Here is a 26,879-nt window from a genome sequence, read left to right as displayed (position 1 = left end):
CTTGGTAGTTGAAGTGTTCAACACCCTCCAACTTTACATTTTGCAATAAAATGTCAACTTTGAGCGTCATTTTTAGGGTTCCGTAGCCAAATGGAAAAAAACGGAACCTTTATGGATTCGTCATGTCTGTCTGTCTGTCTGTCCGTCCGTATGTCACAGCCACTTTTTTCCGAAACTATAAGCACTATACTGTTGAAACTTGGTAAGTAGATGTATTCTGTGAACCGCATTAAGATTTTCATACAAAAATATAAAATATATGAATTTAAAATAGTAATGTGGTTAGTAGTTGAGGTGGTCACTTCTTGTCGCCGGGCACGTCGAACTCGCTGACCTGCGCCTCGATCAGCTGCTTGCTGCGCAGCTTGATGGTCGCGTGCCCAGGCACGTTGGGGTCCTCCATTTCGAACTCGATCAGTCCTGTATTGTAAAAAACTAGGTAAATTTTAAGCGTCCGTGACTATAGTTCGTTTTTTTTAGCATTAGAAAGATCTTCGCAGAAGTAAGCTTGTGGTTTCAAATCCGGCACTTTTAGCGGTAATAATTTGAAGTAAATTAGATTTAATTCAATAATTATTAACAATCAAAGACCCTGATAAAAACTGCATGCTTGCTTCTGTGGAGTTCTTTCTAATGCTAAAAATAACGAACTATATATACACTAAATTAAGGTAATATGTTTCATATTCTACTTAGCATGACAATTACTATCTATCTACCTCTAATAGAAAGGTATATTTAAATATATAGAAATGTAATTAGATTGTACTATTTCAACGAAATAAAGCATTTTACTTTAGGACACGGATTAGTATGAAGAGATTGAAGAGCCCAGAGAATAAATAATAATAGTATTTATATGTTTGGAAATACTTAAGTATGATATTCTTAGTATCTTAATATTCCTTATGAAATAATTTACGTACGATTTGTTTAATTTTACTAAAATTCTCGTGTACAGGACTACATCACGTGTAAACAGGCTAATGATTAATTCTTCATGATTTTTTAAATCCATGATTTATACTATGAAATTAAACTTAGAAAATTAAGTCAAACAATCGAAACAGAATGTACAGTTGGAGGGTGTTTATCAATAATGTGTCAACCCACATTAATTACGCATTTTATTGCAAAATGAATGTGGGTTAACACATTTTTGCTAAATAGCATCCAGTTATTAATTATAACTTTGAGCGTAATTTTTTTGAGGTAGCATACCTATATCTTATTGCGTAATTAATGTTGTGTTTATCAATAATGGATTGACACATTATTGATAAACACCCTCAAACTTTACATTTTGCAATAAAATGTCAACTTTGAGCGTCATTTTTTTGAGGTAGCATCTTAATAATAATCGTAATATTGTTGTAAGAGTGACCTCCTTCAGCTAGCACCTCCTCCTTGTAGTTGTCGCGCATGAAGCGCGCCAGGATGTTGTGGTAGAAGAGGTTGGCGGCCATCCGGTCCTCGGCGGACACCTCCATCTTCGCCACCGCGCCCACCAGCACGCCGATCTTCTGCTTCGCCGTCGCCAGCAGCTTGTCGACTGCACCATACACATATTTATTCCTTACACGCTATACATATCGCTGGCCCAATATTACAGGGTTCTATGTTTCACTTTTATCGAATTGAGATTTGAACATTGTCATAATGACATCAAGAATTTCAGAATCGAATTCCAACTATCTTGCAAATGTAACATAGAACCCTGTAATATTGTTAGTCTGTAAGGTATTTGTAATATGGGCCTTGTTGCCTCATATAAAATAAATATGTATTATACGGTTATAGGGTAATTCGCCAGTAACTCGCCAGGTGGCTAGTTATTGAAGGCTGGCCAGTTATTGAAACCTTATACCTTAGTATATAATTATATAACCTTATACATCTTAATGAACTCTGTTTATAGGTGAATAGAATTCATTTTTACACGACTGCCCAAACAAAAAGAGTGTATTGTTTTCAGCGTTCATGTTTGTATGTATTTACTTATTTATTAGTTTAGGGTGGCCAGTTATTGGCCGGTTGCCAATTACTGGCAAATTACCCTATAACACGTTGACTTTTTACAATTCCTACAGTCATTTATTTACCTTTTACTATAAAAGTACAGGGTGGCTAAAATAAAGTAAAAACAGCCGGTTTGATGCCTGGGTGAGGGAAGCGTATTTTTTTAAATCATTGAATGAAGTCTTGTTTTTGTTCTTAAATAAAGGAATGTTTAGTGAAATGTGCTATCTCCATATTTAAAGTACTTTCCCTCTAGATGGTATTAGAATATTCCAACCTGTATAAACTTCTTACGGTTAAAAGTATGTACTATCAATAAAGTAATTATAAATAAATAATTAAATAACTATCTTACACTAGTAGTAATACTTACATATTCAAATTAATGCTTTTGGTGGTATATCATTATTTTTCGAGTTTCCTATTTACACGGGACTTGGGGCAAGCTTAATCACCGAGTACAGTGTAAAAGAAGTCATACCTATATAAAAATAAAGTTTTAAAATGAAAGTAAAACGAAGCTATTTTATATTTAAAAAAATGTAATACTTAGGCTGTTTATAATTTGTGGGCCGTCCATGACTGTATATTAATTATTAACCCTTTTCCAGGCTGCATCAGTCTACAAGGTTTTCCCAAAAAAACCAATTATATTCCAATGAATCCAGCTTTGATGACTCGTTTGAAGGCAAGTCACATTTCCCGAAAGGGCAATCTAATTTGAAACTTAACCCTTAAATGCATAGTGTTGCAAATGTCTACAAAGCATTAGACAGCTCACAGATAAAAAAAGGCTTACGTTCTTGAACGCACCTTTATACCAAACATCAAGTGTAGGGTGATGATGATTTAAGGGTTAAATTTACGCAATATTTTTTATTTATAAAAATTACATTAGTTTTAATACGAAAAGTCGGAAAGCTTGGAAAAAACCAGAAATTGATAATTTTTATTATGTGATTTTGAACGGTGTTTTCAGGGTTTGTAATCATTTTATATTTAAAAACCATATCATAGGTATACCACCAATAGTGTACCTTTCTAATGATAGTAAAAAATTTCATATACCTATCTATTACTGAAAATTATATATTTACATAAATATGATTTAGCCAATTCAACTCCGAACACTGATTTCGCAGTGAAAATTGAAGTTATATAATTTTTACAATTTTTCCTAGAATCGGCAAATAATTATATGATACATATATTAATTTCGGGCAAAAAGAAAAAAAACATGCATTTAAGGGTTAAATCGGAATGCTAAAGTTGAAATTCTTTTGGAGCACGGTATATCGTACCATGCCTGGAAAATTATTAAAATATATCCAGTCGCTTGTCGATGAAAGAAAACATCGATAGTATTAATATGAACTGACGTGAACCCATCTCGCGTTTTCCCCTTAACGCTTTCAATACATTCAATGCTACGTCGCATACCCGTAGCGCTACGCCGTAGAAGCCAATAGTTTGGTTAGAATCCAGATTCAAATTTTAATTTCTGTTGGGTTGTTGTTCTTAACCTTTTATATGCTCCTGTTAAAAATATGTAATTTATATAGTAATCATAATAAATACATGTTTAAGTTTAATATTATATATCGAGCAGATCTGCTCCTAAGCATACCAAAAGTTAATCTTGCTCCAAGTCAGTTGTTGCCAACTAGCCATAACCTTCCACTTTCATTCCATTTAGCCGATAGGGTGTCGTGATTAGCGCTGAATCGCTTACATCGTAATCATCGTATTCTGGGTAGCATTGCAAAGTGATTATAAGGGTTCCGTTTTTTTCTTTTTGAGGTACGGAACCTTAAAAATATATTAAATATCCTAAAGGTGTTTAGATATACAAAATAACAAAACAAACTCAATAATCTTGCCCAACGGGGTGAAAAAACATGACCCAGAAATCTTCTACCCTTTTTACTTGAACCGTAAAAGCTATTTGGTATATACTCGACCGGCTGATACGACTGAGTTTGCAAAATGTGTAAATACTTAAATATGCTAACAGGAACTCATACGTGTATGTGTTCTTTTTTTTTATTGGGTTGACTGGCACGATATGTATGTATGAGTATCGTATTTTTGAAATCAAAATATCTTTTGAACTCTTGATACATCTAACTTAAATATTGTCTACCACTTATTTGCGGTTGGTAAAGAAATTATGTAGTGATTATTTTTAACTACAAGGTAGCTGAGTTTTGAGACGAACTGCTTTATTTTTACTCAATTACTTATGGTAACATTCTATTTCTAACCGCAGCTGCACTACCGGTACTGAACGCGTCGCTGTCATTGTCAGTTTCCATAGTAAAATTAACAGTAATGCAGCTGTCGTTGGAAATGGACTGTCACCTTTATCCTAAAACAAACTAGCTTCATGCAGCCTTGCTTTCAACGAGACCTTACTTAGCTGACAATAACTTCTGACTAACCCCCTGTTAAACCGTTAGCTATAATCGTGCACAAAGTGAGTCTTAGAGCGTTTGAAACGCCGCACGGCCTTGGCCTGTATGGTTATGATCTTCCACTAAAATTAGCTGACATTTTACTTCACAGTGTTAGCCTCTACAGACCTTGCAACAACGGCGTACGATTTAAGATAGATGCAGCGAATACAAACGATCGATCAAATGTCGCAATACCGGGTGTGGCCTGTAATATGAGCAAAAAATTAAACTGTAGGCTATACTCCTCATACTGACGAATATTTGTTCAGCAACTTTTAAAAATAACTTGTGGTTTGATTTTTAATACACTTTAAAGTTTATTCTAAGACGCAATGTATTGCGAATTTTGTTATGTTTAAGGCGTGACAAGCAACGCCAATCACAATGATATGGCGTGGCGATGGCGTCTATTGAAGATAATATTTATTTTGTATGAAAAATAGGGAGTCAAAATACTGCATAATTTTTAGGGTTCCGTACCCAAAGGGTAAAACGGGACCCTATTACTAAGACTTCGCTGTCCGTCCGTCCGTCCGTCCGTCCGTCCGTCCGTCCGTCCGTCTGTCACCAGGCTGTATCTCACGAACCGTGATAGCTAGACAGTTGAAATTTTCACAGATGATGTATTTCTGTTGCCGCTATAACAACAAATACTAAAAACAGAATAAAATAAAGATTTAAATGGGGCTCCCATACAACAAACGTGATTTTTGACCAAAGTTAAGCAACGTCGGGAGGGGTCAGTACTTGGATGGGTGACCGTTTTTTTTTTGCTTTTTTTTGTTTTTTTTTTTTTTTGCTTTATGGTACGGAACCCTTCGTGCGCGAGTCAGACTCGCACTTGCCCGGTTTTTTAAAGTTGTTGAGCAAAAGTGTCACCGTTTGAGGAGTACAATCTATGTTTTAATTATTTACTCATGTTATAGGCCACACCCGGTATAACGCAAATCGTAGGCGATTCTTGGAGAAGAGAAGAAGGGAGACCTAGAATTAGTTATCTCTGCCAAATAAAAAATAATTCGTCGTGTGAGGAAATTAAAAGACTGGCACAAGAAAGAAATGATTGACGATTACTCCACCGACAAGAGCAAAGCTCTTAAGTTATGATGATGATGATTATGATGATGCTGATGATGACGATGGTGAGGATTGTATAAGCCCGTACCGTACATGTTGCGATATGTTGTTTATCGTAGAATGTAAAATCTAAAATGTTAAGTTTCTTTTATGAGACCTATGTTCGTGATTTCTTATCTACTATCTAGCAAAAGTCAAAAGTCAGTATTCGAATCACAGACAAAACATCCTCCAGACTTAGCATAGTCGCGCTACCCCCTCTGCCACGCATACGGTAATTTTTGGCATCATCGGTTGCATGAAATAATAAACTCGGTCTAGAGGATTACTAATCTATGATTCGAATTGTTACAGTCCCTCGAGAAAGCTCTCAAGATTGGGTTTTGTGATCCAAAAAAGCACTGCAAGTTTTTAATAACTCCTTTTTCTGAACCTACTGCTCCTTGAAGACTTGGCGCTACCTAAACAACAGGGGCTCCTGTGCTTCCCCCTAATATAGCTCATGCACGCACCCTATAGGTATACCTACGAGCCCCGATGCAAATTATTTCGTCTAGTTCCACGCAACAATTTTGTTTATTTTAATAAATTTTACACATGAACATAAAATGACCCAGTAATGGGAACCATAATAGCAATGTTTAATGTAGTTTATCGTTTTGATCGTATAATAAAATTGCATGAGACTTTTATTGCTGAAAAAACGTACTTTTCAAAAACGTTGTCCAAATCATATTGTCCTCTCCTACAGCACTGCTGCATGCATGGGCTCGAAACAAAATTGTCAGTACATTGGCAGAGCCCTATTGCTTTCCCTAGTAATAGCCCTTTTCACATATATTGTAATCCTACCCGTCAATAAAAAAATAAAAAAACATGTTTTTTTTTCCTTTCAGTACAGTCAGCAGCAGAAGTCGCTATACACTCCAGGTGCTCAAAGAGAGGTAAACGTTTAAACTGTCAAAAAGTTGTTGACTGTCATGGTAGTATTTACTTGTGAGCGCTCAACGTGTCACAAATATGTTAACAGTCGCTATTCATTAATTTCTACACTTACAACAAGTCATTGATACCTTAGCTGTCAAAAAACCAATGGTATCTAAGCGGTCAACGTGTCAAATATATCTGAACAATATGGAAAAATAGACTTTAAAGCATACAAGTATGGTCGAATATTGAATGAAAGATAGCCATGCTAATTTCAGGTAAAGCGTTTTGACAATCATCGAAAGCAGTACAGTCTTGTCATCACATACATCTATCTCACGTTTTGCCCTTCAACCATTTGAAAGGAGCCTCTCGGTCAACTTACTGCAAATTATTTCTTTTAACAGAATCGTCAAGACGAATGACACATAGCAAAAGCTAACTGAAGCCGAATTTAGAGCTAATTGTCAAGCCACGTTGTGGTCTTGTTACTAAGGCGTTTGCTTTTCAAAGCAGAGACCGCGGGTTCAAATCTCAGTCGTACGCACCTAGAGATTACAGCTTTTTATTTTTTTTGGGTTTTGTTTCTATTATTAATTTGTGTCTTCTGGTTTTAAGTTAATTCCGCATTAGTTTATATACTTAATTTTTAGTGTTCCGTACAAAACTTTGTTTACGGAACACTTATGGGATCACTTCGGTCTTGTTTTTGAAGATAATTTCACATGTAGCGTATGTACGACTTTCTATCAGGACGTTGTAAGTTTGAACCCGCAGTGGGCGTTACTTAGATTACTCCTGTGCGGAATGCCATTTGATATTTACTGCTAGGTTTGATATGTTTAACACCTTTACTGCCCGTGCTCCTCACGTGGGGCCACGGCTAGCCTCTACTACAAAGCCATAAAGCCATAAAGGGACAGTGAACGTGTTACGTTTCAATTCAATTATTTTCTCCTTCGTTCTTTGATCGATTGAGGGCATTTTAGTACTATACAGGTTAGCCCATTTAGATCGGTCAGTATGGGAAAATCTTTATTTTTTAAATTATTATATTATTATTTAAAAGCTTTTAAAAGCTTTATTTTTCAAAACGTTCGGGGTTCGATTCCCGAGCTGAGTAGGTACACGTTTTTTTTTAATGTATGAATGCAGTTTTTCGTGTAACTTAAAATCGATGACATGATTCCTAAGAAGAGATCGGTGTATATCTTATAGTATCAGATTTTCCCATACTGGCCGATCTAAATGGGCCACCCTGTATAGTATATTTTACTACAATAAGTGGGCTAAATATATATATTAACATAGGTATATAATATGATCTACGGTTTGGAAGAACAGCCGCATATGACAGTTAAAATAAAAACACCAATCATTCTAGTAGAACCTACTTATTTATTGCCTAAGTTTGACATTTAACGATAAAATACTTCTTAAACTTCTTTAAGAAAGGAGGTGTCAATTCGTAGTGCTACAGTATTTATTTTAAAGTTATACAGATAAAATGTTGATGCTTAGTTACCATTGAAATAACAACTGCTTAGCAACTGGTGGCACCCTGGCTGCTGACGTACGTGATTGGCAGTGCGTGTAGGTATTAATGACAGCAGCTTGAATTTGAGTGCTTAGTTACCACTGACTTTTTAACCGTTATTGTCATTGTGATTAAATAAGGGTGTATGTGTTAAAGAAAAACTCAGAAGTTAAGGTATTTGTGACGAACTGAAAGCCTACGTGAAATGACATCTTAGATGTCCTTATTTTTGTGACGATTGAAGTGTGTATGTTTTCTTGGACACCTTGCCCGGTCAGGTATATCTGCTGCTGACTGTACAAACGGTATTTCTTGTGTTTGGATTTAGTTATTGCAGAGTATTATCATATAAAATTAAATTACATTAGTATAAGCATTAAATATTAGTAATTTTTAAACAAAAACGTAATTTTTTAACAAACGCGAGAACCTCAAAAAATAGTCTCACTAGACGAAAACATATGCATCGGGGCTCGTACTCAAGGCCTGCGGCTGTCGTGTATCTAAATACCTCATCTGCAAAATTTCACTTGTCTGCTTGGAGGATATAACCAATGGAGACGCCATGTCTAAAATTTTCGGTACAAAATAGTCTGCCGTTTTTTGCGGGGGAGGGGTACATCAAATGTATGGGTACGTCATGTCAGATAAACGTCAGTCCATACATATGGTTGACATGTGGTTGACCATTGGCCGCCTATTTTCGACAGAGGGGAACGCCTGTTAATGGCGGCTCCATTGTTAATTACTCCGAGCTTGTCTGTCTGTCCATCTGTCTGTCACCAGACTGTATCTCAAAAACCGTGATAGCTACACAGTTGAATTGTTCACAGATAATGTACTTCTGTTGCCGCTATAACAACAAATGCTAAAAAGTAAGGAACCCCTAGGCGGGCGAGTCCGACTCGCACTTGTCCGGTTCTTTTTTTAGTATAATTCCTACTTAATAATCGATGTTTTTTTTTTTGCAAATCGCGAGTACACAATAGGGAATATTATGCAAAACTCTGCGTAGAGGGCGTCACTAAGCCAGTCACATGGCCTACCGTGAAAAACGACAATCGAAAGTATTCAGTTACTGCCTTTCTGTCACTCTTGCCTATTCGATTGATAGAGAGGCACATAAAGAAATTTCGCTTTTCGCGTTTCGCGGTAGGCCACCTGTAAACAAACCGCCTTGATGCATCAATGTCACAGTGAAAACTTCCCAAAAAACTGTTTAAGGCCTAGTATGTATAAGTTACTCTATGGTTTACTAAACAAATGAGTGCTGCACTCTAGCGGCAGAACATCAGTAATACTCCCTATTTGGATGGAATTAATTTGAAATACTTACAGTCAGACTCCACCTCGGCCACAGGCTGTATGTACTCGTCCCCAAGATACTGGGCGGCCGGCGGCACGGTTCCAAACGGCCGCGGCGCGTTCGTGGCACCTGCGACCGCAACCGCAGTAACATTCAGAGCGGCTACCGCGAAAACCGAAATTCGCAAATTGCGGGGATCTTTCTCTTTTACTCCAACGAAAGCGTAATTAGAGTGACAGAGAAAAATCCCCGCAATTTGCGAACTTCGATTTTCGCGTAGCCCAGTACAGTCACCTGCAATAATATGTTACTCTTCGAGGGCCGCAAAAATATGTGACACGTCGTTATGGCTCTACAAATAAGATCGTGTCAGATATTATTGCGGCCTTCATTGCGTAACATATTATTGCAGGTGACTGTACCTTTACATACACGTACTACCTTTTTGATTCGGACTACACTACACCGCTTATACACGGTGTAAAGCCCGCTCCAGACTATGCGCGTGAATCGCGGGCGAAGCCGCGAACGCGAGTGTGGAGTCGATTTCGCTGTCTGCGAAAATCGACTCCACACTCGCGTTCGCGGCTTCGCCCGCGATTCACGCGCAAAGTCTGGAGGGGGCTTAACATGACGAAACCGAATAATTTCAACAGCGTATTCCTGGTCATATTTAGAGACAAAAATGTCATATAAACTTTTTTGAAATTCGCCTAGATTCAGAGTTAATACCAATTAAAAAAAACATGTTTTTATTGTTACATAGTGCAACACGCCTTTTTGATGGCGATGTGGCGACGTAGTCTAAATATCCTTATTGATAGATGTCAAAAAGTGACAAGTAACACTTTGCAAAAAGTAGTAGACCGGGAGATAGTGACACATTTTACTGGGTCATTTGTACCAGTATGGCGGTTCGTCAGGGGTCTAAGTACGTAATGAACGAAATAAAAATGATGGCCATAGCGCTGGTACCGGCGGCCCAATCGCGTGGGCGTTAGTCGAACGTGTCGAATAAAATACGAGTGTCGAACGATTTGTTCCACAAAAATCCTCGTATTTTCCGATAGTCCATAAAAAAGAAGTAGGCGGTAGCGTAATGCCATACTTCTCCGGTGTGACTTACAGCCCGCCATACTGAGGCGAACACATTAATTAAAAAAAAAACAATTCTATCATTTGTGCCAAGCTAATTTTTGCACAGGTGATCATCGTCGAGCAGCCATTCATGGACATCACCATGCCATACTTTTCGGATGGTTCCAAATGGCCGCCATACCGCCGCAAGGGAGTTAATTTTTTTTTATTGCTAAACGATTTGTACCATCTTGAAATTTTTTTTCAAGACTTTCTGTGTGATCATAAATGGAAATCTCATAATGCCATACCTGTAGGAGGTGGCAAATGTGTACAATATTTTTTATTTATTTCAAGTATGGTGCCCCTTTTTCCCCCTATTAGAAGTATGGTAAATATAATAATGGTCACATTGCATCATATCATTTCCAAAAATCCAAATGCCATACTGGTACAAATCGTCAAATTTTTTTGTTTTCGTTTTAAGTCTTGGCTTAAGTCTCACAGTCGTCCGCCCCGTAGTTACCTATAATCTGGAATATTTTTTTTAGGTATAATTGTATCCAAACAAACAGAATATGATGATGCCATGCTGTAAAAAAATATTTTACGTATACATAGTCGTATTGTTGAAACGTGTCGATTAAATAAGTTTTTCAAGTATGGCAGCACTTTTTCCCCCTACTATAAGTACGGCAATTATAATAACGGGCACATTTTATCAAATACTTTCCAAAAATTTAAATGCAATACTGGTACAAATCGTTTAGCAAAAAAAAAAATTAACTCCCTTGCGGCGGTATGGCGGCCATTTGGAACCGTCCAAAGAGTATGGCATGGTGATGTCCATGAATGGCTGCTCGACGATGATCACCTGTGCAAAAATTAGCTTGGCACAAATGGTTGAATTGTTTTTTTTTTAATTAATGTGTTCGCCTCAGTATGGCGGGCTGTAAGTCACACCGGAGAAGTATGGCATTAAGCTACCGGCGCTACCGCCTACTTCTTTTTTATGGACTATCGGAAAATACGAGGATTTTTGTGGAACAAATCGTTCGACACTCGTATTTTATCCGACACGTTCGACTAACGCCCACGCGGTTAGGCCGCCGGTACCAGCGCTATGAACATCATTTTTCTTTCCTTCATTACGTACTTAGACCCCTGACGAACCGCCATACTGGTACAAATGACCCAGTAAAATGTGTCACTATCTCCCGGTCTATAGGTTTTACGAAAAAAAAATGTAACAATCAATTTTAAGTGACAAGTTTACCAATAACATTTATTTTTTATGTACAAATACATTCAAAAAATGGAAATATAATAAACTCATATTACATTTTTTCCTTCTTTTGACCTCAGAAATGCGTGGTTAAAATTATTCGATTTTCCTCATGTTACACCGTGTATTCGCGGACCAAGACAAATTGATTACTTATGTGTTATGTGTGTACATAATGCGCTATCAACCTCCGGTAGCACCCGATTTGCGGCGCGATTCGGGAAATGAATTATTGATTAACTAGATACGATATAGTTAGATAATTGTGACGTTCCACGCAGTGCCGGATTTAGACATTTGCCGCCCGTAGGCTATGCCGATTTTGCCGCCCCTATCCCCCTCGCTTATAGGTTTTTTATAGTAGATTGTTAACCAAGGGTTGAAAGGCACCCATTTCTGTCGAGGTAGTTTGGCGCTCGAACGCAGTGAGAGCGCCAATAGTCCGAGACAGAAATGGTGCCTTTCACCCGAGTTAAACACTCTACTTTTCATATCGAATGCGAGGAAACCAAACAAGACAAGGCAATTTCGCAAAATCAGTAATTGAAGTTACCTAATAGACCTACGGCCATGATTTTTTTCCTTAGGACTTACTTGCAATCGGATACTTTACATGTGTGACGATTAATAACCCCTAGCAAAAATCATTGCATTATTATTGCATTAGATTGCAATATTTACAAAAACACACATATTTTAACAAACTGCAGTAATTTTAAAATTATTTGTTCATTATAGTATGAAAATCAGCGGGATTGCCCCTTACTTTTTAATTTTTTACTTTTTCGTTCTAATAGCCGCAACACACTACCGGACCGCACCGCGACCTTGGTGCACCGCACCACGTAATAAAATAATAAAAGTATTTAAAATATAAAATAACAATTTAATTAATAATATAAGAAAGTATCTTGTTTTTTATTTTATTTTCATGAATATAGTGCTAAATAACTTTAAAAACCAATATAATATCGTACAAACGTTTAACTGTGGCTATATAAGATTCTGCCTTTGCTCATTTACGCAAGTGTAAGCTTTAAAAATATTTTTGGTGTATTCCTTTTGGTTCCCGCGTTATGAAATCGAGTAAATAGAATTCAACGAAAGAAATCAAGAATAATTTGTTTTTAACAATTTACTTACATCATTTTTTATAAAAAAAAAAGGATCAACGTGGGATTAGTAAAATTAAACAATTACCAATTGTTCCAGGCGAGGAAATAAAGACACTATTTCTCTATTTTGTTTCCACTCAGTTGTTCGTGGGACGGGGACGCAGAGGAGTACACCACTTTTCTGCACTAGAGCATAAACGTATTACTTTCTGCGCATCTTTTAGAACAACAACGACCCACTTTCAGAGCATGAGATATGAAAAAGTACTTTCCTGTCAGAGGCGTTTAATTTTATAGTACAACACACCATAGCCATATTAAAATGCATATAAGGTGACGTCACAAATGTCACATTCTAGATATAGATTTATATGGGCCGTTTTTGTCACTCAATGACGATGCAACCTCTTTATATTTGCCTGGCGTTCTCGCGCGCGAGTCCATACCTGAAGTCGCGCTAGATGTATAGAGTCGCGCGCGAGAACGCAATTTATGCTAGCAGGTCTGATCTGATCGGTGACCGGTGGATACCGCTGGGTTTTAGCCATTGAGATGGAATCAAGGTGAGGCATTGGCAGTCAGGCTGGATATAGCTAAGGAGTTCGGTCGGGTCTGGCATTGAGTCTGTTCGAAAGACTATGCTATACAAATGGATCGCTAGCTTTTTATCCGGCAGACGCATATGAGCCGTATAGTAGACGGAAGCTGCTCCGATAGCGTGGACATTACCGCTGGCGTTCTACTAGGTTCTGTGCTATCATTCAATAATATGGTCAGATGGGTCACAATAAAATGTAGTTAGTTAAACGAAAACGCGATCGTAGCGAGCGCGAAATTTTTTCGAGAAAATAGTAGGTAGGTAAATTTTTAGGGTTCCGTACCTACTTCAAAAGGAAAAAAAACGGAACCCATAATACCACGAAGATACAATACAATACAATACAATACAAATACTCTTTATACTCTTTATTGCATTTATTGATACAAGAATCGACGCCCATCCCAAATTTACAATGTAGTCAGATGGGTCACAAATAATGTAGGTAGTTAAATGAAAACGCGAGCGTAGCGAGCGCGAAATTTTTTCGAGAAAATGGTAGGTAGGTACATTGACATGACAGAGGGCGGCAAAATCGACAAATTATGCTTGTTATTTAAATTTTACAAATTAATTCTGGTCTACCCTATCTGAACAGCACATAAAATAAAAAAAAAATAAAAAATAAATATTTTTTTGACGCAAATTTGCCGCCCCCTAAAATCTGCCGCCCTAGGCTTCAGCCTACTCAGCCTAGTGGTAAATCCGGCACTGGTCCACGGCAAAAGGTACCTTATGGCGGCTTGCGCTTACGTTGCATAGCGCCGCAATAATATTGGAGCGGCGGTAATAATAGCGTAAACGCCAACCGCCATACCTTTACCCGTGGGACGTCACAATTATCTTTACTATTTCATATCCAGTGAATAACTATTTCATTTCCCGAATCGCGGCACCAACCGCCATAAGGTACCTTTTGCCATGTCTCTACTATTTCATATCTATAGTGAATCTCAGGGCCCCCCCACATCTGGCGTCTTTCGAGCGTCGGCGTCTACAATTCTATGTCCGACGTCGACGCAACGTCGACGCAGCGTCGACACAACTGCGCAGCGACGTCATTTTCCATAGCGCTGGACCGACGCCGACAGACGCCGACGCTCGAAAGACGCCAGATGTGGGGGGGCCCTAAATCTTTTCCCGAATCGAGCCGTTTATCTTTGTATATTAAATGAAACGGGATGCGGTCGTAGTCGAGAAACCTTAAATAGCATTATTATTTACCCACATTAGTCTGCCCTTTTGTTCCAGGTGACATAACGTGAAGAGAAATCCAAACCATGTTGCTGGCTTTCATTATTGTTTTCGTTCTATCAAACAGGAATTATACCTACACTGAGAGGAGGTTTAGATGCCGATCATGTGTCTATTTTAACAAGTTGCACTACATCAATTTAATTAAGCATTTAAGGGCCCACGGATTACCAGTTCGCCGGTCGATATCAGCCTGTCAGTTGTTCGGAGCTGTCAAATTTTGCTTTTAACTGACATGCCGATATCATCCGGCGGACTGGTAATCAGTGGGCTCCGTTAAGCCTTTTTTATATGTAAAATTGTTGTGATGTGATATGTGAATGAACCTTGAAACACTCACCGACGCTGGACAGCAGCTGATTGATCTGTTGAAGGGATGTCTTCATCTTAATAATGAGCTGCCCTTTCTCATTCAAGGAGCGGCTGAGCGCGGCCTCTTCGCGTTCTTCTGCATCTAACTGGGCTTTTAGAAGATTTTTCTCTTCAATGTATCTACACATTGATATATAACATTAATATTACAGTTATAGCAATGAGGTATACTGAAATGAAAATACTAAAATGAAAATACCCACTGAAGGTAAATTAGAAGAATTATAATAATCATTGTATTGTATGCATTGTTGTTGTACATATTTGTGTTATGTTTACGGTCATCAATATGTTAAAACAAACACTCCCGCGTTGGCCTTTGTTTTTAGGGTTCCGTAGCCAAATGGCAAAAAACGGAACCCTTATAGATTCGTCATGTCTGTCTGTCTGTCCGTCCCTATGTCACAGTCACAGCCACTTTTTTCTGAAACTATAAGAACTATACTGTTGAAACTTGGTAAGTAGATGTATTCTGTGAACCGCATTAAGATTTTCACACAAAAATAGAAAAAAATCAATACATTTTGGGGGTCCCCCATACTTAGAACAGAAACTTTTTTTTTTTCATCAAACCCATACGTGTGGGGTATCTATGGATAGGTCTTCAAAAATGACATTGAGGTTTCTAATATCTTTTTTTTTCTAAACTGAATAGTTTGCGCGAGAGACACTTCCAAAGTGGTAAGATGTGTGTCCCCCCCCCCCCTCTGTAACTTCTAAAATAAGAGAATGACAAAACTAAAAAAAATATATGATGTACACTTCTTTTTGAACGAATTCAATGTTTTTGTATATATAAGCACTTCTCATATTTTAAACTGTTCCTACGCTAACGCCTGCTTTCTTAGGAATTTCGCCAACCGATACGATTTTTTTTTATTTTAACAGCCGCATGACAATACATACTTCAGTATCTGCATTGGCCGGCCCGCTGCTGTGTCGAGATTTTGTAAAATCTTCAAGCCTAATATGATTCTGTCCAAATGTTTTAATTATTTGGTTCACATTTGACTTGGAGAATTTGTACATATTTACGACTAGGGACCCGCCCCGGCTTCGCACGGGTTAAAATTCTATGTCTGCATGCTTAGGTACATGTTCTCTTGTTTACATTTCTCTACTTTATGTAAATTTAAGTAACTTTAAGTAAATTTTAGTTGTTTATATGTATACTCTCTTTGATATTTACACGTATGAGCTGTGGTCACCTATAAGTAACTAAGCATCTGTTAATGTTAAATGTCCTTGTTCCTATGTAATTGTGTAGATGTATTATCCGTTGGATCACCAACCTTAAATAAAAAAAAAGTTTGTAGTTTTGATCGATTTTGAGTTTATCGCGAACATACAAACACAGAAACGGACATACGAGGCGGGGGACTTTGTATAATAAGGTGTAGGTAGTGACAAGAAATTAAGTGTTAAGATCAGAATCGGTGTTCCTTGAAATTATGACGTTTATAGTGTCATGCAGTTAGCTCAGACGGACTCTAATAGCCTTTCTTTTTTCGGCAATGTCGATTATTAGCCAACTTTACAAAAGCGGGCTTGAGAACGGCAACAGCTGCTTAAGTGCCTAGCCCCGGCCCCCGGGGACACTCATCATGAACGTCCGCCTTGGATTGAGTCGCGCAATTTGACTAAATCTATACGATAGTAAAATGGTTATTAAAATAACTTACGAGGCCTTGTTACAGATACACCTGGTTTATTAATAATACACAATATATGTGTTGAAATAAATGATTGCTCGTTGTGATCCAAAATTACTGTTTATCCGAAACATAAAGAACATCGCTACGAATCGAAGCAAATTAGTTTACCAATCATTGAAGCTACTTGTATTTTACAAGCTTTTATAATATTTAGTTTCACCTGTCCCGTTTTGTCGTTCTGTAATCAAATCTTGCAAGTTAAATTTGATCCACTTCCCGGTTTCCAATTGAGCTGAAATTTTGCATGCATGTAGGTATAAATCGGATGACAATGCAATATTATGGTACCATCGAGCTGATCTGATGACGGAGACAGGAGGTGGCCATAGGAACTCTGCGATGAAACAACGCAACCAAATTGTGTTAGGGGTTTTTAGAACTGTCTCGATGAGTATTAGTTGTCTGTCGTAAGAAAAGTACAGTCAGCGATAAAAGCTTGTACATAAAAATGAAATTTTTGCCATAAACTTATTAATTACGAGTACTTAAATTACAATTTTAAACTTGAAATTAACCCAATAATATATTATGATAAATTACAATAGTTCCAAATCATAACCGGTCAGAAATCACCATAAGTAAAACTTGTATTTACATTTATACATTTTTCGTATCGTGAGTTACGTTACATAGAGCTACTAGCAAAGCCAGCAACACAAAGCCTATAAACGGACATCTTAACACGTGGCTGCACGGAAAATGTAAAGGTACCCAGTTGTTCCCTGGCATTGGCTTCAAATTGAATGAAATCTCTCGCACGACAAGTCCCGGGGTGCTTGTGCTCTGTTTTCGACAACACACCCATTCGGGCATAAAACCGACCCGACGACGTATTTGGGATTCTGCACCTAAACGGCTCAGTGTCTGTACCTACAAGTTGTACAACATAAAGGCACAAACGTCCCGAATGTTCTTTATATCATTTTCATTTTCATTTTCATTTATTCACCATAAAGTAATATGTGCATTACATGGTATGTCGTTACAGGCAATCGAATACTTAAATTAAGTACAATACATTACAATAAATAGAAATTAATATAAAAGCAATTGTTGTTAATCAAAATAATTATAAAATTTCCCTTCAATAGCCTATTTAACATTATGCAAAGTTATTCATGTCAATATTACAGTTTAAATATTCGGTCACAGAGTAGAAGGCACGCTTCCTGAAATAATTAGATATTTTATTTCTAAAACTATGTATTGGCAGGTTAGTTATTTCCAATGGCAGTTTATTGAACATTTTGATCTTTAAGTAAACACCCTGTTTTTGACATTTTTTAAGCCGCACCTTTGGTAAAAGCAATTTGTGCTTGGATCGCGTGTTATAATTGTGTATATCAGATAATTTTAGAAGAGAGTCCGCTTGTTTGTGAATTTCTAGCAAGGAATTATAGATAAATAACGAGATTACCGTCATTATGCCTAGTTTTCCAAAGAGAGGTTTGGCTGAGTCCCGTCGGTTGACACCGCACATGATCCTCATCGAACGCTTCTGTAGTACTAGTTTATCGTTTAAAGTCAAATGGCGTTCCAAAAGTTTTAATAATTTGTGTCGAAATATTGTAATACATCACTTTGACAATATTCCTCTATTTCAAATGCTCTTTGATTTAAGGCTAAGTCGATCTTTTTGAAACTGTCCCAAAATAGTTATTTACGATACAAGTGCGGAAAAGAGGAAACTCGAAACGACTGGCGATAAATTAAAACACGGCCGAAGAGAGTGTTTTAAATCGACACGAGTTCGCACGTGTAACGTACAACGTTTTACAGTACATATGGCCCTTTAAACTTTTGACATACGCACGAAATTTTTTACGCACTAGTGCGGGAAAATAGGACCATATGTACTGTAAAATAGTCTTACTGCTTAGTGGCCTCCTGGCCGACGTTCTTGAGCATGTCGAGCATGAGGGTGCCGTGCTTGCGGTTCTCCAGCAGGGCGTTGCGCTTTATGCTGTTCAGACGCAGCTGCATCATTAGCCGTTCCGTTTGATACGCTTGCTCCTTTAGCCTGCAGGCAATACATGTATAACACGTATATTAACGTGCTTTAAAACAATGATACAACTTCTAATACCTAAAGTCCACAACTTAATAAACTAACGACGACGAGCGTATATCGTTGAGTTGTGAGTAGAGTTTTTCGGTCACATAATCAACAGCATAGCAAAATGAGTTGTCAGTTTTGCGACGTCGTGTGAAACATTAGTTTGGTATGAAACTGAATGTCGCAAAAATTACGCTCCCAAAATAATGCGTCTTACAACTCAAAAAATTACGCTTGTCTGGTTTCACGCTAAGAGTAGACCACCTTAATAGTATCTGGTCAAACGAGGAGACGAGGGTTGCTTTCTGCAGACGCTTGCAGATGCCCATGACTTCTTCCAGCTCCCAGTGCACGGAGTGGTGGCTCTTGACGTCATCGTCATCATACAAGTCGTCCAAGTTAGTAGCTTCCTGGTGATCATGACAACACTATAAGTTATAGTTATAGTCCAAAAGTGTGAATTTCATTTAAATACCTCTATATATACCATAAAGTGACTTCTGTATAAAATCTCTAAATTCCTGACATAAGTAGGTTAGGTATGAAGATCCCTATGACAGTTCCCTTTGGCTTTGAGCTTGGCGCTCCCATATTGGTTGTTATTAAATGTTATATATAACATGCTATATATAGCATCGTGTGACAGGGACAGTATGATGGTATTGATAGTGTTTTATTATCAGTATTATATACCTAACATTTTATAAGAGCCAATGTGGGAGCATTGACGGTGTCGTATGTGAGTTTAGTTATATTGCCGTAGTTACATCCATACAATGTACAAGTTAAGCCCTCTCCACACTCACGTTCGCGACTTCTGTCCCCTATAATTCATGCGCGCTCCCCATTGTATCTCAAAATACATTTGAATCACTTGTCAATATTTTTGAGTTTTAATAATTATGTTTCCTGATAAATATTCCGAGCCAAGCTTCGTTTAGGTAAGTTACATAGGCGCAAAAAGATTGTGCTAAGTGAAACATCTTAATTCTAGGTACCTGGGGGCCTAGCCAAGATGACAATCGTACAGCGACAAAAAATATATCGGGATGTCAGATGCTACGCAAAGTCACGTAACTACTCCATACATTTTGTCACTAAGTGCTACGAGTTATGCTCGTAGCGCGTAGTCGCTACGACAGTGTACCCGACAGTCGGGTTCTTGACACTGAATATGTTAAGTTTTGATTGGCGTTTTCTATCACCGATTATCATCTTGTCTAGGTTACCCTGCCCTGTGCTCCTTTACGAAATAAGTATGTCCTTTCAAATTATTCCAAACATAGTGGCCCCGGCGCATGCAAGCGAATGCTTCACCCCCGAAATACACAAACAACAAAACACACTTCGATTTACTGCCGTATTCGAACTTCAAGATATTCACAAGAGACGATACGTACTAGATCCATCCTTGATACGTTATAGTTTAGATATTAACTAGTTCTCTTTTGCAGCGCAATTCGTGTAACCAATGTCACTTTTACGTTAGATAGATGATATCTATTAGATCTGACAAGATATCTATTAGATGTGAATTGGATCTCTAAGTCATATCCTGTGGAAATCGTTCAAGAGTATCCCCAGAATCGCGCAAATGTCAAATTTGACAGGTTAGATCTTAAACATATCGTTATCGTATCTTGGTGATGTCTAATAGATGTCTATTTCAAAATCCGAATCGGGCCCGTAGTGTTTATGATACTCTCGTTTGCGATATATACCTAGCTATTATGAATTTTCATACCTCCTTCCGTATCAACTTTGGGAATGAGTCGGTCAAATAGGCGACTTCTCGTCGGACTAGTTTGAGGGTCCTCTGCCTCTCCTTCATGTTGGCTTTGATTTCTTTCTCCAGCTTGTTATACTCGTACTTGCGGTCGTCGAGGTACTCCATGGCGAGCTGGCCCATCTCGGTCGCGCCCATCAGGCACTTGCCCTGCGTGCGGCAGTCCAGCTTCAACGCTTCCAACACTACGGTGAAGTATGACGAGTCCTGACAACCAACATTAATATAAATGTCAGTTACTGACTGTAGGTACCAACCACCAGTAATGAATGAATGATGATAAAACCTATTACTTACCGTGTTTTTTATCTTCGAAAAATGTTTTATTCAAAAATATATTGTAAATGTTGGTGAACCAGCGTTAAGGCGGGCGTGTCTTGCAATTACTTAATTTTATTGTATGTAATAAGTTAATGTGGTAAATTTTTTGCAATGTAAATCAACACTGAGCGTAGTGCTGTTTATACTTACGAGTATAATATACAATATTAAATCATTCAAGTTCAAGGGAAAATGAAAATTGGGATGGAAAAGGGAAAATTTCTGTATATAAGTCTTGTGTCTGTTAAGCCCCTTGATATCATTTATTCCCCTACGGCTCATAAAAGACATATCGGGCCTCGATAATTTTGCATCATTGAGAATATTTTCTAACTTATTTGGTAAAATCGTTTATAACTGTGAAATGTTTGTTGGCAATTAGTTACTTTTTGTTGTCACCTGGCGAAATTAGTACTTACTTATTTATTATCGAATTGTAGTAAGAATATTCAGCAATTTTAAAGTAGGTACTTACCTTTTTAAGAATATCTAGGATTTTCTTGTACATGACTTTGATTGCGAGAGCTGCGTTCTTTTTAATGTTGGCGCGTTGTACATAATTGGCCACAGCTTGCTCTTTTACCTCCGAGGGGAGCTTCCCGCCAACTTCGTACAACAGCCGATCACGTAATTCCGCTGACTGGAGCTATACAAATATTTAAACAGCTTGAAAAGACATATTGTGGCTGTTCATCAGAGAAGGGTCCTTATGCTTTATGTGCTGTAATTCTGACAGAAAGGTCCTTTACCTTTCTATCAGAATTTCAGATAAAAAGGACATTCTTTGATGGAAAGCCACATATTTAGATTACAACTTGTGATGCTTGTAGCGCGTGCAGAGTTGAGTGTGAAACAACTCGTTGGTAAGGCTCGGGTATCGATTAAAATTTCAAGTCATACACGCAGCATAAATTCAAATGGTGAAAAATTGAGATACCTAGGTACTACCTAAAAATACGTGTCTCGTGAGATTTGGAATGATGTCTAGAAAACTGTACCTATTCGAAGCGTTTATTTCCACATAAAAATCTAAAGTTATTAAGTAACATAAAAGGGGGGGGGGGAAGAGATATTTCTTATTTCCCCAATATCTCATAAAGTATTAATATTTAAGAAATCAAAATTATACATTATGCTCTTATAATAACGGATGACTTTTTGGGAAGCACATGGTTGAAGCGAAATAATAATCATCCCTAAACCGTGCTAGATACTGGTGTCCGGTGAGGTGGGTAGGGATTTCAGTGCTTTAAAGATCTTCACAAAGAACAAGAAAGTAGATACACACAGTTCTAAACGCGGAGATTTTCTATTACCTGCGTTAGACGAAACTTTTCCATTTTCTTCTTTTTAGTATATCTAATTCTGTCAAGTTGTTTCCTCTTGTTGAAGTTTTCTTGGTGTATACTCTCTACAACTTTCTGGAAACAACAATGATTATTTTTACTCTACATTTTATCGTATAGGTACTTACCATGTTTTGTAAAAGAATATTGATTTTTGTGAAGAAAAATTAAAGAATTGGACTTATCTTTGGTAGGTAAAGGTAATATGTTCGAGTACCACCTCCTAGACTGTTAACTGTCCATCGGTGGACCTTATGCCTTTTGTAATAAGGTCCACCGATGGAAAGTTAACAGTCTGGGAGTTGGTACTCAAGCGTGTTGCTGTTTGTACATGCAGTTATGCAGTTGTACAGGCATGATATGAAATGCATTTATGAGGCTGTCGTAGCTTATTGCCATGCATAATATACTGCCGTATTCGAACTTCAAGATATTCATAAGAGACGACACGTACTAGATCCATTCTAGATACGTTATAGTTTAGATATCAACTAGTTCTCTTTTGCAGCGCAATTCGGACAACCAATGTCACTTTTACGTTAGACAGAGTAAGATATCTATTAGATATGAATTGGATCTCTAAGTCATATCCTGTGGAAATCGTTCAAGAGTATCTCCAGAATCGCACAAATTTCAAATTTGACAGGTTAGATCTTAAACATATCGTTATCGTATCTTGGTGATGTCTATAAGATATTTAATAGATGTTTATTTCAAAATCCGAATCGGGCCCATAGTTAATGCACCATAAAGCTGGGTAGATGGTGGCTCAGCGTTTTTATATAACACGTGCAATATTCTGCGAGCAGGTACCTATATAAATACATAAACCATTGCAAGACGGGATATAGGTACCTACTTATAATTTCGTTTCGACTTTTGCGCTATAATACTTCTTAAAATTTAAGTAATATTAATTTTACTATGTACTGAACACATCGTGAATGAAAAAGTTACATAGATAGATAAGAATGTTGTCAAATAATATGGCATCTAGACGGATCTGACTCAGATCATCTGAGCAATTTGTTTACCTAGACCCAGACGGTGTGCAATCGGCCAGAACTCGGCAAATTTACTTTCTACCTAGTTTCAATTAGGAAACCTGAGACTGATCTAACATTTCCTTCTATCGACCCAATGGACTGGGGTAAAGTTTGTTATATGTTTATTATGTTTACAGTAGATACTGTTTAATAAACCAACAAATGGTAAACTAAATGGTTACCTATTGTAACATCGAGACAATTTTTATCCATGCATCATTTGCGAAAACTGTCGCTTATTACACAAATCTACCCTAACCTAATGGCTTCGACAGGATGCCTTTTTAAAGACTAAAATAATGTTGGTTTTTGAATAAAAGGCGTTCGATCATTATTGGCCTCGCCTGAAATCTGACCTACATGTTGGCGCCAACCTCGGCGGGTCTTACGACGCGAAGTTATAGGTACTTTAGAAGCGGCATGCTTGTTTAAAAGCGTATCGGCATCCTATAGATTTGACCAGACACAAGCTACGGTTCAGCTAAACGATCTGAAGTAAGTAGGTATTTAAGTCAATGCGGCCAATTCCGCCATAAGGGAAAATTCCGTAAAACGGTTCCTACACAATTGGTAATTTCCTCGACAAAGCAGCGATAGCTTTTAGTTTCAGCTATCGGGGCTTTGTCTAATGGAAATTACTAATTGTGTAGGTACTGTTTCAGAGAAAAACGCTTGTTGACGGAATTTCTCATATGACAGAATTGGACGCATTGCTTACATCAGCTTGGCTGTTCATGTAGGTGAGCTGCAGCCGGCGATGCTCCTGGAAGACGTTGCGGAGGAACTGCTTGTCGCCGTACACCGCCACGCCGAGCTCGCCGCGCTTCGTCGTGATGTCCTTGCGCATCTGGCGGATGTCGCGGCTGTAACGCTTCTTCTGCTTCGCCAGGTCCCCCTCATGGATCTTGCGATCCCTTTCTAAAAACAATAACGACTATCAATATCGAAATGTGTCGCCCTATATCTTAGAGCATATAGTAACTGGAGATATCATCGCTGTCAATTTTTTTTACGATTCAGTCTGCCGATTTTTGCGGCAGACGTCAAATGTATTGCTATTTCTACATGATTTGTACAAATAACCATGTCAGTTCATACAATAGTTTGCTCAATTGTACAAATTGTTCGGCAGAGGGGTAATTAAATGCTCTAAGCCCTAATATGAATGTGCAGATTCTGACATTCCTCAGTATCTTACCATACAGCTGTATACTTAATAAAGATTTTGGGAGAATAAGACGTCTCTGTTTAAGGCTAATCCTATCCTACTTACTACGGCTTTCTCTATTCATAAAATTTATTAAGCAGGATGCTGTAATATGTGAATTTATAATTATAAACGTACCACATAGCTAACGACCACTGATGCCAAAACGGAATAATACCTACTTGATTAAAAACTGACTTTAATTAAAAAGAGCACGTTATTAATACTTTGACAAATTAACTTTGATATCTTAGGAGTCCCCGGAACCCTCTCCCTCGATCCCAGAAGGATGCAGATTGATTAAACCTGTCGTGCCTCTGGGGTCCCTCATAAAAGGGCGATGGGAAACAACAAACAAAAGAAACCATCGTATATAAATATAACAGCAAAGCGTATGTTGAAAGGGTTTTATAAACATAAAAAATGTCGCCTTGTTTTCCTTGTATCTTCATTATGTAATGTTTAACCCCGCGGGTCCCAGCTCTCTACTTGAGAGAGAATATATTTTTTTATTTATTTTTTTTTTTTTAATTTAGATATTTAATTCAGGCAACAAGGCCCATATTACAAATACCTTACAGACTAACATACATATGTATTTTATAAACTTAAAACTAAACACTATTTAGACGACAAAACGGCGTGGCTCCGTTGTGTCGGCTGCTCTTGTGTCGGATTCGGCAGTTTGCCCCGGAACCTCCGAAACACGACACCTTTCGGCCAGAAGTCGGCGCACTCGATGGTCCCCTGCAGCGGTCGCGGCACGCGCACCACAAAAGAGTTGAAGTGCACGTAGTGGCGCGATCGAAGCTGGAACACCCTCAGCGTGTAGCCGGTCTTCTGGTGTACATACTCCACCACTTCAGCAGCCGTGGCGGTATAATGCAGGCGCGATACGTACAGCGCCTTACTCGGTGTAGCAATCCGCAAGCCAGAATTAGCCGGTTCGGCGGTACCACACTGAGTCTTACGAGGCGCCGTGCGCGCCTTCTTCTTTCTTGATACCAGTGTGAAATCCTCCTCATCCACACTGGCAACAGGGAGCTTCTCCTTGGGAGCCGCTCGATCTTCAGTACCCTTTACAGGTACACTAGCCCGGTTCGATGCGACTTTCGGACCGGCGACGACATCCGCGTAAACACGATGACGTGATTTGGAGGAGACGGGGGGAGGGCGCGCGCGCGGGAGGCTCGCGGGCGGCAACACAGCTGATGCGACACATTTTACAGTGTCAGCAACTCGCAAACTGACCGACGCAGCGCTCGTGGCTTGCCGGTCATCGCACTTGAAATTCGACGCCGCCGACCGAGTAAGGGCACTGTTTCGCAAACTGATGACTTCGTTGCGTAACTCGGTTATAGTGATCTGGGCCGCATCAAACTTCGAAATGACATCTGCTAGACTTGTTTTTAGGGCCACGATTTCCTTCAACAAGCAGCTAACATCCACATGATCCGGAATATAGGACGGCAGGCTGGAGGCACCCGTCGTCGCAAACTCCGGAATCCGGTCTTCATTCTCCCTCAGAATATAATCATTACGTACATTCTTTTACAGTACTAGGGCGGCAATTAGCACTTTACGAGCTTATGTCAAAAAATTTAAATTTTACTGTTAAACGTTGTACGATACACGTGCAAATAGGTTCTTAATTCGCGACTCGTACTCGCACTTTCATCGGTCGTGTTTTAATTTATCGCCATTCGTTACCATTTCCTACTTTTCATACTTGTATCGTTATACCTAATTACCTATACCTATATGTATCTGTTAAAGAACCTACAATCAGAATAAGATCAGAAACAACCTCTTTATTGTGCAATTTTGCCTGTGTCCGCTTGCGCTCAAGACATAACTGTAGATAATACCGCATGTACACACTCGTCGACAGCCTCTCGCCGATAGTCTCGACACCGCTCCGATCCATTTGGAGAAGGTCGAGACGAGATGAGTAATAGCGAGAAGAGAAGGGAGCAATACACACTCGTTCTCGGCCTGTCTCACGACGAGTGTGTACAGCCGGCTTTATCTACAGTTAAGTCTACAGATCACGCGTTCAAAACCACGACCACCAGTTTGGAAGCTTTATTTTTATGGTGCCTAAAGTATAGACATATGAAAACAATAGGAAGGGATCTAACTGTGCACTTACACATTTTATTTCATCTGTTGGTATATCGCCTAACTTGAAACTTACCGTATAGTTTTATCAGGCCTCGATATTGATTAATTATATCTTTTATCAGCCAATTGTCATCTTGCATTCCATGAATTCGTACCTTAGCAGCCGACAACATGTTGTACTTTCTGACTTATTTTGTATATTTAAAAATATTTAGCAAAAATCAATTACGTTAGATAGAGCATCAAATTATTGTC

The 26,879-nt window shown here is 38.4% G+C and overlaps 1 protein-coding gene across 1 annotated transcript; it reads right to left on the bottom strand.

Moving 5' to 3' along the window:
* Window positions 1–298: 298 nt before the first annotated feature.
* Window positions 299–26,879, bottom strand: LOC134679511 (uncharacterized). The gene is made up of 11 exons (XM_063538470.1): window positions 26,698–26,879; window positions 24,012–24,211; window positions 22,218–22,322; window positions 21,377–21,547; window positions 20,539–20,787; window positions 19,059–19,204; window positions 18,612–18,758; window positions 14,992–15,143; window positions 9,353–9,451; window positions 1,385–1,552; window positions 299–420 (listed from the first exon to the last, which is right to left on the bottom strand). The coding sequence occupies exons 1-11, from the start codon at window positions 26,795–26,797 to the stop codon at window positions 299–301; spliced, it is 1,659 nt and encodes a 552-aa protein (XP_063394540.1). The 5' UTR covers window positions 26,798–26,879.

This window comes from Cydia fagiglandana, chromosome Z (genome assembly GCF_963556715.1).
Source record: "Cydia fagiglandana chromosome Z, ilCydFagi1.1, whole genome shotgun sequence".
In the NCBI taxonomy this organism is placed as follows: domain Eukaryota; kingdom Metazoa; phylum Arthropoda; class Insecta; order Lepidoptera; family Tortricidae; genus Cydia; species Cydia fagiglandana.
Note: the sequence above shows the minus strand (reverse complement) of the source record. Positions and strands in the feature narration are given on the sequence as shown.

Bases quoted from the DNA above. Each gene is read 5' to 3' on its own strand.
- LOC134679511 (XM_063538470.1), bottom strand. From the start codon at position 26,797: ATGTTGTCGGCTGCTAAGGTACGAATTCATGGAATGCAAGATGACAAT. The intron at 19,205-20,538 runs GTATGAAAATTC...CATGATCACCAG, and splicing joins CAAAGTTGATACGGAAGGAG to GAAGCTACTAACTTGGACGA. The intron at 421-1,384 runs GTCACTCTTACA...TTTACAATACAG, and splicing joins GGAGGTGCTAGCTGAAGGAG to GACTGATCGAGTTCGAAATG.